Source organism: Syngnathus acus, chromosome 17 (genome assembly GCF_901709675.1).
Source record: "Syngnathus acus chromosome 17, fSynAcu1.2, whole genome shotgun sequence".
NCBI classification, from domain to species: Eukaryota; Metazoa; Chordata; class Actinopteri; order Syngnathiformes; family Syngnathidae; genus Syngnathus; species Syngnathus acus.
Window position 1 is genome coordinate 1,733,671 of NC_051102.1, and position 14,033 is coordinate 1,747,703.

A 14,033-nucleotide genomic window follows, 5' to 3' on the forward strand; every position below is an offset into this window, starting at 1 on the left:
AAAGGTGAACAACACACAATTGTGACTATGTGAGAAAATATTCAGCAGTTGTCCCTTCTAAAGTGCAAAAGTGGAGTTAGTCATGGCATCCTCCCTCTGTTTGAGGAAGAGAAACTGGGCCGCCGAGCTGGCCTGGAAGCAGCCAGCGTACGCCTTTCCAATTGTGTAACATGTACTTTGCTTGTGCTTGTGTTTTCCACCAAAGCCACAAAATGTGAACACGTTTAACACGTCCGTGCCCACCGGGCAGACTTTCTCCATACCCGCACTGCGTTTTCATTTCATGTGGACAGAAGATTCGCGTTCCCGATGGAGCAAAGCAGCCCCAGAACATCACCGAGCCTCCTTCATGTTTGGGCAGTGGATGTCTTCAATCTGTGTGGGGTGCAAGTAAATCTTAAGATTTGAGACCAAGAGGAATTTATTGTGTGACGCCTCAGTTTGTATGTCGGATCACCAGAGCGACTTTTTGAAAGGGTCAGCCTTTGCATTCCTTTGGAAGTTCACAGGAAGCATAGCACAATGGAGGACAAAATGGCCCAGAGGCGTAGTCCACCAGCAGGGACGAATGAGGCCAAGAGTGTGCACGCGGGCACGTGCGCACAAACAGGCCGCTTCAATACTTTTCTCGTTAGGCGCATTGATTTTTGCTTCTAATGAGATCATCCGTCATGGACCAGCAACACGTACTGTAAACAATTCGATCACGTGGCCTACTTGGCACCACAATTGAGTAGGACTCGCTCATGAATAGATTATATCCGTGAATTCTTTCGATTCGTTTGTGTTGTGGAGAAAAATGAAATGCCATCATTGTCGTTGAGAAATTTCACTATATGGGCTGCTAGAAATCTGAATGTTGCGGAAAAAAAACATGCATTTTTTTCCGTGGATGTCAGCTCGTGACTGGTCTGTTATGACAAACATCTAAACTATTTCCTCGTCCATCACTTCAAGCCCGTCATAAAAAATACAAAACACCTTTGCATGCACCAATCAAGCAGTAAATAGTTGCGTGTTGTCTCGAGTGAAACGCTGACACCGTCATAAACGTGCGCTTTCTTTCTTCCTTGAGGAGCAAAGTAATAGACTCTCGTCAACTTGACGTCCGCCGCAACGCTACACGTGTGAAACTTAAAATACACGCCAGGCCAGCCTACAGGTTGAATTATTTGACTTCAAAATGAGTGGAATCGTTAGTTCTACTACAACTAAATTTCCCCCCCCAAACAAGTGTCTGTACTTTAACGTAAGTGAGTACTTCTGCCACCTTTGATGCGAACGCACAGCTTGGCAAACTGTTTTTAAAAAAAAATTATTCTCCAAGCCCAGCAAGCTCCTCCTCCTTCTCCTCTTCCTCCTCCTCCTCCTGCTTCTCCTTCTTCCCCCGCTGGCTGCTTTTTACACGTCCGATCCCCCGAGGGAGCTCCAGTTGAACATTCCTGGCATTCTCGTCTTGGTCCCTCCTCCCCGCTGGCTTATTATCGGCCCGCCTGCTTCCCCCAGCAGAAGCATAAGCAGCATTTCACACAGCAGCAGCGGCAGTGAAAGGGGAGGACGCGCGTTTCGGTTCTTCAAAGTCTACCAAAAGAAAAAAGACGCACACGGAGTTGGGATTAACACCAAAACTTTGATTTCCACACAGCAGAGGAGCACTTTTCGTTATTAGGATGAGAGCCTGAGCTGGTAAGACTGACGTTCTGCTCATTTTACAACTTTTCTTTCCCCTTATCGACACAATCGACAAACACAAACTTTTCTTTTACTGCCTAAATGAGATTTCAAAGCAAGATGGAGTAAGTAAAGTCAAATTAAAACAAAGTAAAAGTAAAATTGATCACCGCAGGCCAGGGCTTCTTTTGTTCGTTTTTACTCCCTCCTGAGATTGGAATTTTGGCCGCATGCGTTTTTTTTCCTTGCCTGCTATGGGAAAAAGTCTCCACATTTTTATGTTGTCGCTGTTGAGAGAGTGTAGAAAAATTGCTCAAAATAAATGAATACAATGAAAATAAAACCAAATATAAAAAATAGAATCGAAATTTTACATAAGAAATATGGAAATAAAAAGAACAAATAAGCCAAATAAAATAAATACAATAAAAATAATTAAAAATAAATAAATGTGAAAATAATGAAAATGATAAATGTGGAAATTATCAGATAAATACAATTAAATATGGCTGTATTTCTCTTGTGATTTTTTTGCTTTTTCCATTTTCAGTTATTTATTTTTAATGTTGGCGCTGTGAGTCCTCCTGTTTGATAGATAAACCAGCTGATCCCCTCAGATGAAACGATGTACATACAAAATCTGAATTGAAGAAGAATCATCATTCTGTGGTTTGGCTTGGCATGGAAGTGAACATGGGCCACTTTCTGTTCACAATACACTGAAAACACTTTGGGATGTAATCTGGGTCCAGTTTGCTTTTGAACTGTCAGATTGGTTTTAATGGAGTCAGCACAACCTCAAAGTCAGAACGATGACCTAGTTTTCAACCAATTTTGTGGTCATTCGGAGCAAAGTGAACTTAGACTACAGTGTGTTCTCGTTGTCTTTATTAGGCAAACTATTTCACGCAGTTGAAACTGAATTGAGGCCATTTTTGGTGGCTGGGTGCTTTGCTTTTGGATGGTCTGATCAGTTCTCGTGCAATGTTGCTTAAAAGAGGAACCCGGGGCAAAGTGATTGAAACCACTTCTGGAGGTTGTGCGGGTCTGGATTCCTTCAGAAGGGTCTGACCAATTTATATGGCCTATTTCCCAACTTGGCTAATTCTGTTTGGGGCTGAAATCAGATCTCTTTGAATGCTATTAGCTGTCATGAAAAAGGACTATCTGTTCCAGCAACAGTTCAAAGCCAGACCACTTTCTATTCACACTGCGATGCCTTCAAATCAAATTGAGGTCAGAGTCTGATTTGCTTGAGTTTGTAATCATGTGTTTGCTTTGTGAAAACACCTGTCTGCTTCAATAATGTGTCACATTCTGTCATGAGCCATGCCACCTCTCAACCACCTCCTCCCCATCTGTAGGTTTCACAGGCGATCGCGTGAAATCAGAAGAAAGCAGAAGAAGCGAATCCTCAGCGACAATCGGCATGACCTCTACTGAGGAGCAGTCCGGTATGGTCTTGCACCGGCTGATCCAGGAGCAGCTTCGCTACGGAAACCCGACAGACACTCGCACCTTACTGGCCATCCAGCAGCAGGCCCTGCGCGGAGGCAGCGGCAGCAACAGCGGCGGCGACATCGGCCGCAGCCCCCGTTCCTCTCTGGAGAGTCTCACCCAGGAGGAGCCTTCGTTCCCCCAGCTCTCGGCCAGACAAGAGCCCCAGGGCCAGGAGCACCAGGGCGACTTCCACCACTCTGAGAGCGCCTTTCAGCTCTACCAGCTCCACGGCGAGGAGCTGCCCACCTACGAGCAAGCCAAGGTTCATTCTCAGTACCTGGCCAGCCACTGGGCAGCGCCGCCCAGCCCCGCCGGGCAGTCCCGCGAGGGGGCCTTTCACCAGGAGGCGGACGAGACGGAGCGCAAGTGTGCCCACGCTCGCTCCCTCAGTGAGCAGCGCATGCAAATCTCTCTGGAGAGGAATGATGCGGCGACCAAGACGGAGGCGGTCAAGAGCGCCTCTCACAGCTACCCCGAGCTGGCTTACCACACCCAGTGGGGGGCAGCGGAGAAACGCCACCCTCCGCCCGAGTACTCGGCTCCTGTCCAGGGACAAGGATTTATCCTGCACCAGGCCCAGGAGCCTGTGCCGGCCCCACAGCACAGGTACAAAGAAGTGGCATGACGTGGCATCTTTGTTGCGTAAATGCATACCTGAGTCACATGAGCCTTGTTTTGAAAGTGGCGCTGGTCCAAAGGTGTTTGTAATACTTGGCATGCTGTGGCCGAAACACCTCACATGCTTGCTTTGACCTTTCCAAAATAGTAGGTTACGCCGGCCGGCCAGATGGCCGGCCGGCAAGGCCCTTTCCAAAAAGTTTGACTTTTTGTCCAATCACACTTGATGTTGCCATGTCAATCTAATCTGCCCGGGGTCTCGGCAAGCAAGAGTGCCGGCTAATTTAATCCAACAATTTCTCCGATTTCTCCGATTCTTGAAAGTGTGTCTGTAGAAATATAAAAAATAATAATAATCAGCTTTGCTGATGAATGGGATATATTTGATTGACATTTTTGATGGTTTCTAGAAGAGTGATGTGGAAAGTCCCCAGGTAGCAAATGCTTTCTACTTGACTCATACTTTCCGTCTTTTGAAAGCAGCGCTGGTCCAAAGATATTTGTAAGACTTGGCACACTGCGGCTGGAACACCTTACATGCTGACTTTGGCTTTTAAAAATAGTAGAGTTCCTCACTTAACATTCTTTAGCGGAGCCGGCGCGTCTGACGACCAAGGAGCCGGAATAGAGACTGTATTGTCCGAGCCTTCGAGTCTCCGGACTGGCCCCGACACTCGTACAGTGGTTGGCTTGACTCCAATCCAGGATGGTGTCGTTTAACATAATGTCTCCACCCCCCACCAGGTACGTCCAGTCCGGGCCGCCGGTGGACGTCTCCTGCTACGACGCCTTTGCCGGCCTGCCCCATGCTGGCTTGGAGGAGCCCAACCAAGTGGCGCTGCTGCTGATGGAGAACGAGAGGCTAAGGCAAGAGCTTGAGGCTCACCGGGAGAAAACCGATCGAATTCAGAAGGTAACTTCTTTCATTTGGCTACTCAAAGTTTGTATCTTAAAATTTATGGATTCAACGGCAGAACGTACGAAAGGGTCCAAAACGGCTAGCCGTGTTTGGGTTTCCATCATGACGGAAAAACAAGCTCTCTTGTTTACCGCAACAGAAATTCTGTAGCGAGCACCTCAAAAAGCAAACTGGCATTACTCCTAAATTCAAACTTTACCGACTGTGTTTCTGCCACCCGGCGTAGAGAAATGATGTGTTGGCATTTAATGCGGGTCAAAAGCCAGAAAGTGCACAAAGAGCAGATGGCTGCGAACAAAAGAGCGCTTTCACTATTTCACAGCGGGCTGCCACCTGCCGCCCAAGCCCCGCCCACTCCCAACCCCTCACCCTCAGCTGCGTGCGGGTCACCACCCCTGCAGTTGCTGGCCCCGAAAAATCGATATGGCCCCAAAGCGAATGCGCACACAATGGCACGCGCGTGAGCGACCTCGGCTCGGGCCTCGGCGCTATGCGAGGTAGCAGCCGCGAGACAACTGCTTGCTGGGCTTGGCTCTGGCGGTCCAACAGCTGTCCAAGATGGAGCTGCTGCTCAGAAAATGCTTGGGGCCAATAACCACAAGTCTTGTTCAATAGCTCCCATTGCAAATCCTCATGCGAGTCGGGCCGAGCCACATTTTGCCGCCCTTGCGAATTAAGGTCACAAAAGGCCCAATTAGTGGATGTTCCTGAAACATCATCTCATGTTTTTTTTTTCCCTGTCCAATCGTAATGTGGAGAAATGGTTAGCCGTGTCATCTGTAAACAAATTCGTTTGTCCTTCCTTTTGGGTTTTCCTTTTTTTTTAATCGTTTCACAGCACCGCCTCCGCCTGGTTGGAAAACGTGGCTTGTGTACCGCAGTGGAAACAACTTTTTTAGTACCTCGGCCAATCTGTAAAATATCTGCGGCGTTATGTCACATGGCTCTGGCCTTGTCTCAGCTGAAAAGAATGATAACTAGCAGGGGTGGAAAGATTTCTCCCCTCTTTTTAGGCCACAGCTCTAAGTAAACATGACGTTGGATGTCGGTTTTTTGTGGGAGGGGGCGGGGGGACATTTCCACAGGGCAGGCAGAGGCATGCACACCTTTCTTAAGCTGGCAACCATCCACGGGCTGCTGTGTGCTGCTCTTTGTGTGTGTGTGTGCGTGTGTGTGTGTGCGTGTGTGTGTGAACGGCGGCTATCAGCCCTCAAGAATGTCGATATAAATCAGTCTCACAGGGAGTGGTGCGGCCTTAAATTCCTTCTGGGAAATCTAGCATGTGCGCACAAACACACAAATTGAAATGTGTAATGTAATTGAAATGTACATAAGTACATATATACTTTATGTTCTTTGTCACTCTAACTTTCTGGGTACCTTTTTTCCCCCCCATTGAGCCCCGCCTCATACTATCGTCGGTTAAACATGCTAAAGGAAGTTTCAAAATGTGTCTATTTTCATAAAAAGAAGAGAAAAATGTATACCAGGATGTGGAATTTAGTATGTTTATTTTATTGTCAACAAAAATCATTGCTAGTTATTTTGTAGACCCCGCAAGCTACATGTTAAGGGCCCCAGTTTGAGAACCTCCTTTCTGCGTCGCATAACAACAAAAAGCTGCATTCCAGTTCCTCCCTGACAGGTCAGAAGGTTAACCGAAAAATTCCTTGTCTATTTCTGTCCTCCCAGTTGGAGCAGGAAATCCAACGCATTTCCGAGGCCTACGAGAAACTCATGCAGGGCAGCAGCAAGCGAGAGACTCTGGAGCAGACGCTGAGGAGGAGGCTGGTGGACGAAATTCGCCGGCTGCAGGATTTCAACCGGGACCTGAAGGAGAACTTGGAAAATGCCCGCACGCACGTGGCCAAAGAAGTGCAGGTGGCTGATCACAACCAGCACATCATGGCCAAACTCCTGGAGCAAAGTGAGTGCCAAAGCATCATACTTACTGTGTGCTCTGAGCGATCTGGAGATTTTATTTTCATCCCTGATCTCCAACAATTAATATATTTAATATTTCAAATTACAAAGGTGTGTTTAGAAGCAGTTTGTAGCGGGAATTGAGACCGTTTATGTAGCGGGAATTGAGACTGTTTACCTAAGCTAACAGTTAGCTGAGCTTCTTCCATTTTATTTTCTATTTATTCTTTGTTGTATTTTCGGCAGTCTGCATGGCCCGTGGCACTTTTCTGCCTCTCAGGTCAGTTTTGGTACAGCAACAGACATCTGCGTGTGTGTGTGTGGGTGGTGCAGACATTTTCCTCATGTGTGGGCACTCTCACATTTTGGGTTAAAATGTTAAAAATCTGCGTGTGGTATCTCCATTATAATCAACATTTTCGATTGGATTAAAATGGCGCACACATTCAGGAATTTTCCTTGCGAAACGTCCATATCCTCTTTGGAAGGCTTTAGAAAATTCAAGGCAGCTCTTGAAGTGAAATGAGGTGACAGGAAAGCCTCCTGTTGTTGAGGTGCTTCCCCCCATCAAGTCGTAGTCGAGCGTCTGTGTTTGTGAGGCCTCGATGAGGAACGCCAAAGCGCTCCCTCGCTATGTGGGTCAAAGGGATGGGGCGGCTTTCTCCCCCGTCTTTCCCTCTGTCCTTCTCTCGGCATTCCGCAAGTGCTTTGCTAAATGAACGCGGGCCACCGTGGAGAATTTTTTTTTTTCTGCTGGGGTGGAGGGAAAAGATTTTTGAGATTCTAAAACTGGGGTGTCAAACTCACATTTGCCCAGGTATGCTTGCTTATAAAGACAAATAATGAATAAAGACAATAAAGAAAGTCCTTTACCCCCGTAAATATGACAGGAATAGTTTTGGAAATTCACTTAAGATACCTCTTTTATTTTATATTATTTTATGATTTATGTGGCATTTAGACACACATGGTAGTTAGTTGTGTTTACTTGTAATGAAGATTATGAGGGGGGTTCTTGCGAAACTCACTGGACCTAAACATTTTGAAAGCCTGTGTTGTAGACTCTTAATGATGCTTTTGTCTTCCTTGGCAGACGAAGAACAGAACGTGGAACAGGAGCGCATGGAGCGCGAAGCCGAGCGACTGCGTGCGGCGGCCGAGGAGCAGAGCGTCCGCAGTAGGAGGCTGGAGGAGGCCCTGGAGGCAGCCCGGGGGCGAGGCCGGCAGCTGGAGGAGGAGCTGCGGCGCAAGAGGGCCTATGTGGAGAAGGTGGAGCGGCTCCAGAGCGCCCTGGCTCAGCTGCAGTCCACCTGTGAGAAACGTGAGCGCCTGGAGTTGAAGCTCAGGACGCGCCTGGAGCAGGAGCTCCGCAGCTTGAGGGCTCAGCAGGTAGCTTAGCTCAGATCAGCCACGACGCTCGGCCATTTTGCTCGGGTACTCAATGAAAGACAATAATATGGATGGCAAAGTCACAAGTCCCGCTATTTTCTTCAACAGCGCCAGTCGCAACCACCTGGAGTGACCATGGGTTCCCTCCAAGAGCGTCTGCGGGAGCGCGAGGAACGCATCCTGGCGCTGGAGGCCGACATGGTGCGCTGGGAGCAGAAGTACCTGGAGGAGAGCACCATGAGACAGTTCGCCATGGAGGTGGCTGCCACCGCTGCTGCGCAGAGGTACGCGGCGCGCTGTCTGCCAATTTTTTTAACTCCTTAAAACAGACAAATCTAATGATAAGCAAAAATTCCCCTCCACAAAAAAAATCAGCACTCGCTGTATAGTACAAAGAAACATAAACATAATAACCTAGCTTGTAAACCAAGGTACACATGACATTAAGAGCTTAAACCAGAAGTGTGTGAAGTCCAGCTTGGTGGTGATTAACAAACCGCTTCAGGTTTTTTTTATAGACACTGCCTCTTATTCTAATAAAACCAAACATGACCCACATTAAAAACTCACAAGAAAAAGTGACAACTGTGGCACATAACACACCAAGTTAAATGCTTGAACATGCTACTTAGCGTTTGAAATAGTTTTGTAAAAAGAAAATATATATATATATATATAGGAAATACCTTATTGTTTTTACCATTGAAATTGTAAATACATTTTAATTTTGAAAAAAAAAGACAGTTTTTGATGAAAAACAAATACCTTATGTTTAAATGTTACAAGATATGACAATCCTTTTCATAAATATATCTCTAACCTCTTGCTAATGCTAACACGGCAGGGAAAACTTAGCTCCTCTTCCACGTACAGGGCTCTTTGATTGTTACAGAAATAATTTGTGAGGGTTTGCAAAAGTGCAAAGGGTGCTAAAAGGTCATTTGTGGCCATTTTTGCAGAGACACTACCATCATCAACCACTCGCCTTGCCACTCCTCCAATAACAGTTTCAACGAAGACCTGCCAGTTGCCGACTTTCGGAATCAGGAAATGGAGAACAGGTGGGAACCGTTGCGGAGAATCTTTTTGCCTAATGTTGCTACGCTAGCCAGAAGCTGATGTGCATCCTCCATTTTGTCTCTCAGGATCCGTGCTCTCTACGCTCAAATCTTGGAAAAGGACGCCGTGATCAAGATCCTCACCCAGCGGCTGCACCAGGACCAGGGGCGCAAGGACGAGCAGAGCCCCCGCACCAACCTCCTGAGCGTGGCCGGGGCGCCCCTGAGGCTGGCTTGCTCCACACCCTCCATTTTTACAGCCAAGACTGCAGCCAAGAGTCGAGGTGAGGAGCCATTTCCATGTCGATCCCTAATTTAGGCTTGGATTAACAGAAGATGACTTGTTGAGGAATTCTGAGCCGAGTTTACTTTTCCACCTCCCGATTTAAATCCTGATGTCATTTCCGTAGGTAAGAGTCTGTCCGACGACCAGACGTTGCCATTTTCCGCTCAGTCGGAGCCCAACACGCTGGAACGGCAGACAGAGGCAACCAAAGGCAGCGAGGCCGCCGGCGTCAGCAAGCTCAGCGCCGGTGAGTAACCACCCAAATATGTGCCTCGTAAACACAAGGAACTTCACTCTGCGTTTTTTTAAGCATTTTTTTATGTTGTTTTAAGTGTTGCATGAGGGACTACCGCACGTTTTTGGAATCAGCACTATAAAAAAAAAAGTTGCCTGTTGGCCATGATGGCCGCTCTTGTTGTTAAAGCACGCTGTGGCTTCTGAGATACCATCTGGAGCGTACGCGCGTTTAAGAAATGATGAACATCTTGCAGACTGAGCACATTTTTCCACGAAAGCCCATTGGAGTGTGGAAAAGCTGTTAACCTTTAGTCACTGATAGCAGATCGACCTCCGCTTTGCCCCCCCCCCCCTTTTTTTTTCTTTTTCTTTTTTGTTCTCAACATATTTGTACACGTAATCAGACAACGGAAGAATGCGATTTCGGTAGGTTGTAATAAAAAATAAAAAACGTTCAAAAAAAGAACTTGGGCAATTATGCTATTAGGCTAGCAAAATGTAACTTTGTACCAATGATTGAGCAATAATTTGGTTTGGTCTTCCCAGTTGAGTAAACTGATTTAGGTTTTTGGGGGGCAAGTTGGCCATTTCTTCCGGTTCCTAATAGAAATGATCCAATTTTTCCGCAGATAAGACAACGCCAAAGAAGTTGCTATTAAACCCTTTCAGAGGCTTGGAGGAGTTGGAGTCGGAAGCCGTGGAGATCTTTATCTAAAAGGAGCCAACGGTGTTAGGAAGAATTCCCAACATGTGTGAAGTCTGTCACAGGAAGAAGATATCGGACGTAAGAGGCTGGGAAAGAAAAGAAACGGGGCTGCTTTTGACGAGGAAGAGCCGTGCTCTCACTTGCGGCCGCGGGCGGTCGGTCGGTCGGCCCAGGACTCTTCCCAGGTACTTGGACAGTATTTCGGATGGAGCTTGGCGCGTGGAGGCCAACATATTTATAGAATTGCTGCTTCCTTCCAATTGAATTTCGCCAATCCAGTGAATGACAAAGCTGCGTATTTAACTTCCCAAGTATGCGCCGTCTGTCTCTTACTGTAAATATTGTAAATATTCAGCATTCCCAACCCACCGACAAAATGTGGATTTTTTGTTTTGTTAACCTGAGTAACCTCAATTTCGTCCCAGTTGCTCACTAATTTATGACAGAAACACTGTTAAGTCACTCGAGTTTTGCGCGTTTCCAACGTCTTGGCAGCTGGTTCTGCTAAGGCCGACAAACACGTGAACGGATGTGATTTGTTGTATAAACGTATCTTTTTTTTTTTTCCAAAACTGACACAGACCTGATGTTGTTTGTAAATGTGTGTGAGGAGGCTTGAGCTTAACCGTAGCTGGTTAGCTAGCGTGCACTCTCCCCTCGTGCGACCGTTCGGCCGGTCCGAATGCCGTTTGGGGGAGGCTTGACAAACGACAACGTGTTTTGTGTTTACTGTGATCCTCTGAACTAACAAACACAGGTTACTAATTATTATTATTGTTATTAAGTATATTTTTATTCAGAGATCTGTATTATTCTTATTGTAGATAATAAGAGTGCTTTGAGCAGGACGCCAAAGAGTTAATGTATGGTTGTTGTTTTTTTTAAGTTATGTGCCGACAATCGCGGTCAAAGTCAAAAAGTTGGACACAACCGAGCGAGTGTTGACTTCCAGCAGTCATTTCTGTCAAAGTTTGCAGCGTTATGAAGGTTTTAACAGCTGAATTTCACTCGACATTTCATAAAGCAATAAAATATTTGAATTTACAAAAGCTGCTTTGGAATCATTCCAGCCACGCTCGGTGCTCACAAAAACAATGAGTCGACCAGTCAAGGAGACACTTGTGCTGTGCTTAAAAGGTATCAATGATGTCATTCATCGACTTCACTATAATAATTGGACTGGAATTGAGCAGTTACCCACTGTACGACCAACGTCAATCTGGTGTCTGTTAAAGTTTATTCTGACTGATTATTCTTCTCTTTCTTTTTTTAATTCCCACGATCTGTTCATAAAATGGTCAGGCCAAAGAATCGGAAGTGGTACAACCTGACGTCAACCTTGACTCATTAAAAATAAGTTGGATGACCTTTGATTGCCAGGGTGCCCTCATGTTTTTGTGACCTTTCGGCGCAGGCTTATAAAAAGAAGCCGGAGCGTGGCAAATCCTCCCTATTCTCGTCCACCAAATGGTTGCTGCCTCACGTTGATAGCGTACATCCTCATTCCAGCGCTGAGCACGAGAAGCAGACTCATTCCTCATTCGTGACGACCAGATCCGCATTCTTGTCAGTTCTCGGTGCGGCCTCCTTGCCACCCGAGCGAGGTGCGTGCTCGTCGTGCTCGGCATTCCCTTTGCAACACCTTATACGGGACAAAGAAAGGCGCTCGGCCCCTCCCGGATTAGCCACTCGTGCTATTTGAAATTCCTCCGCCCGGTACCTCGACCTTCGCCGGCAACGTGCTGCATTCCTACACACAAATGTTTTTCTTTTTTTTGATACACCGGGCCGCACCCACTCTGAGCGTTTAGAATCTATTTTCAAGAGGCGAGCAAGAAGATAGGATTTGAGATGGTTGAATTTGGAGCCCTGTTGTTTTGGTTCAAATGGTACGCCCTAACGGTTTCGGGTTTGGGCCGAGCCTCGATCGTCACTGCCGATGACGCATAAACGTGACTCATCGGTTTAAGGCCCATAAACGCGCAGCGACATCGTAAAGTCGCGGCAAAGTGAAAATTAAAATCTTGTCTTAACTTTGACACGCGTGAAGAGTGTTGTTAACAACCCCGTCAATTTGAATGATCTACAAAGAAAAAGAGCACCACAATTTTTTCAAAATGGCTTTTGATGCTGTGGGAGTGTTGGCAGACTGCGGTCAACCCACGCCACGCTCAATTGTTGACTGTCCATCAAATCAACTCCTATGACCAAAACCTAAGGTGCTGCTTGAGCAAGCTAGCATCTTTAATTTTTATCTGTCAATCAAATCCACCTATGACCAAACCCTAAGGTGCTACTTGAGCTAGCTAGCATCTTTAATTTTTAACTGTCAATCAAATCCACTCCTATTACCAAAACCTAAGGTGCTACTTGAGCTAGCTAGCATCTTTTTATCAATACATATCACTATATTTAGGCGCTAACTTAATTGAATCCCACAGAAAGCTAAAGTTGTTTGAACGTCATGTGAAGAATTAAAAAATAACATTCCATTGTTTGACTTTTTACTTTTACCTATTCCTATCCTAAAGTTACGATAATCAGCTCTTACCGCGTAGAAAAATGACCCCTAACACACTCCACACTGCGAGATAATCGCTCCGAGACATGTGATAATCCGGACTTTGTTGACACTGCATGTGGACCCTGCTGGGTCCAGCAGACTCCAACACTGTCGCTGTTACTAAACAGATGGCGAGCGTGTCAAACGGGTCGGAACCTGGAGCGAGGAGGAGGCTTGAGAAGGAGGCTCGAGGATCCGGCCGAATTCCAAGTGCAATAATCTTATTTCTGAACTTTTGTGCGCTCTTATCTGGCCTCCTGACTGACTGACAACATTGCTTAGTTCCTGGCCAACATTCCTCGGCAAAGGTGAAAGGCAGCTGACATGTCACAACCGCCTCCTCCTCCTCGCTCTTTCTTTCCCATGACGAAGCGAGATTGAACGCTGAGATGGGAGCCACAAGTTCCATTGTGCTCTAACATAGAGTAAAAAAAAAAAGTTTTTTACGTTTGTCCGGCCCGGTCATATGTGAAATTCTTCTGTAGCACAATCGCCATGAAAGGAATTGGAGCGTTGTAGAGTGAAGCGTGCAAGTGATCTTCTTCTGGAGATTGTTATCTCCTTGTTTACACTTGTGAAGCACATTGCAGAGGATTCCAATTCTCCTTTCAAGGCGAATTGAAAGGTGAAAATATTTGAGCCTTCGTTCACGTCGCTCTCTCTCTCTGACACCGGGCAGCACATTTCATTCCAGAATGCCTTCATGGTCTTACGATTTCATTGAACCCACATTCCGATTCATCTTGGGTGGAATGAAGCAAAGCAGGCCCAGAACAAAACCAAGACCAAACTTTGTGACACTAGAGGTACCACTCTTTTTCCCTGAATGGCCTCATTGTCTTAAGATGTCATTGTTCTCGTACAGGTTCAAGAGACTCTGCCGGGAATGCCATCGCTTCGATGACAGCCTCAAACATAGGAGTTGTTTTGGACACAACAGCACATGGCTGGCCAAAGGGGGGGGGGGGGGCACTTGTGAATAACACTGCTGCCTTCTGTGTGTTGCCATGTATTTGAAACTACACAGATGAGCCTCCAGTCTATTGCTAGAATCGCCTTTAATACCACACAAGGAAGGCTTTCATGAATCTCATCTGATTTGGGTGAGGTTAGTAACTAAAATAAATCGTTAACCCCAGCTAAAGCTGGTAAACGTCGCTCCC

General features: G+C 46.4%; 1 protein-coding gene across 1 annotated transcript; it reads left to right on the plus strand.

Annotated features, from left to right (window-relative positions):
• Positions 1-1,424: 1,424 nt before the first annotated feature.
• LOC119137115 (angiomotin-like 2a) lies at positions 1,425-11,356 on the plus strand. Its single transcript, XM_037276171.1, has 10 exons — positions 1,425-1,686; positions 3,036-3,777; positions 4,534-4,702; positions 6,401-6,635; positions 7,725-8,020; positions 8,129-8,304; positions 8,980-9,081; positions 9,166-9,362; positions 9,489-9,611; positions 10,231-11,356. Exons 2-10 carry the CDS (start codon positions 3,101-3,103, stop codon positions 10,314-10,316), a joined length of 2,061 nt encoding a protein of 686 aa, XP_037132066.1. The 5' UTR covers positions 1,425-1,686; positions 3,036-3,100; the 3' UTR covers positions 10,317-11,356.
• Positions 11,357-14,033: the final 2,677 nt, after the last annotated feature.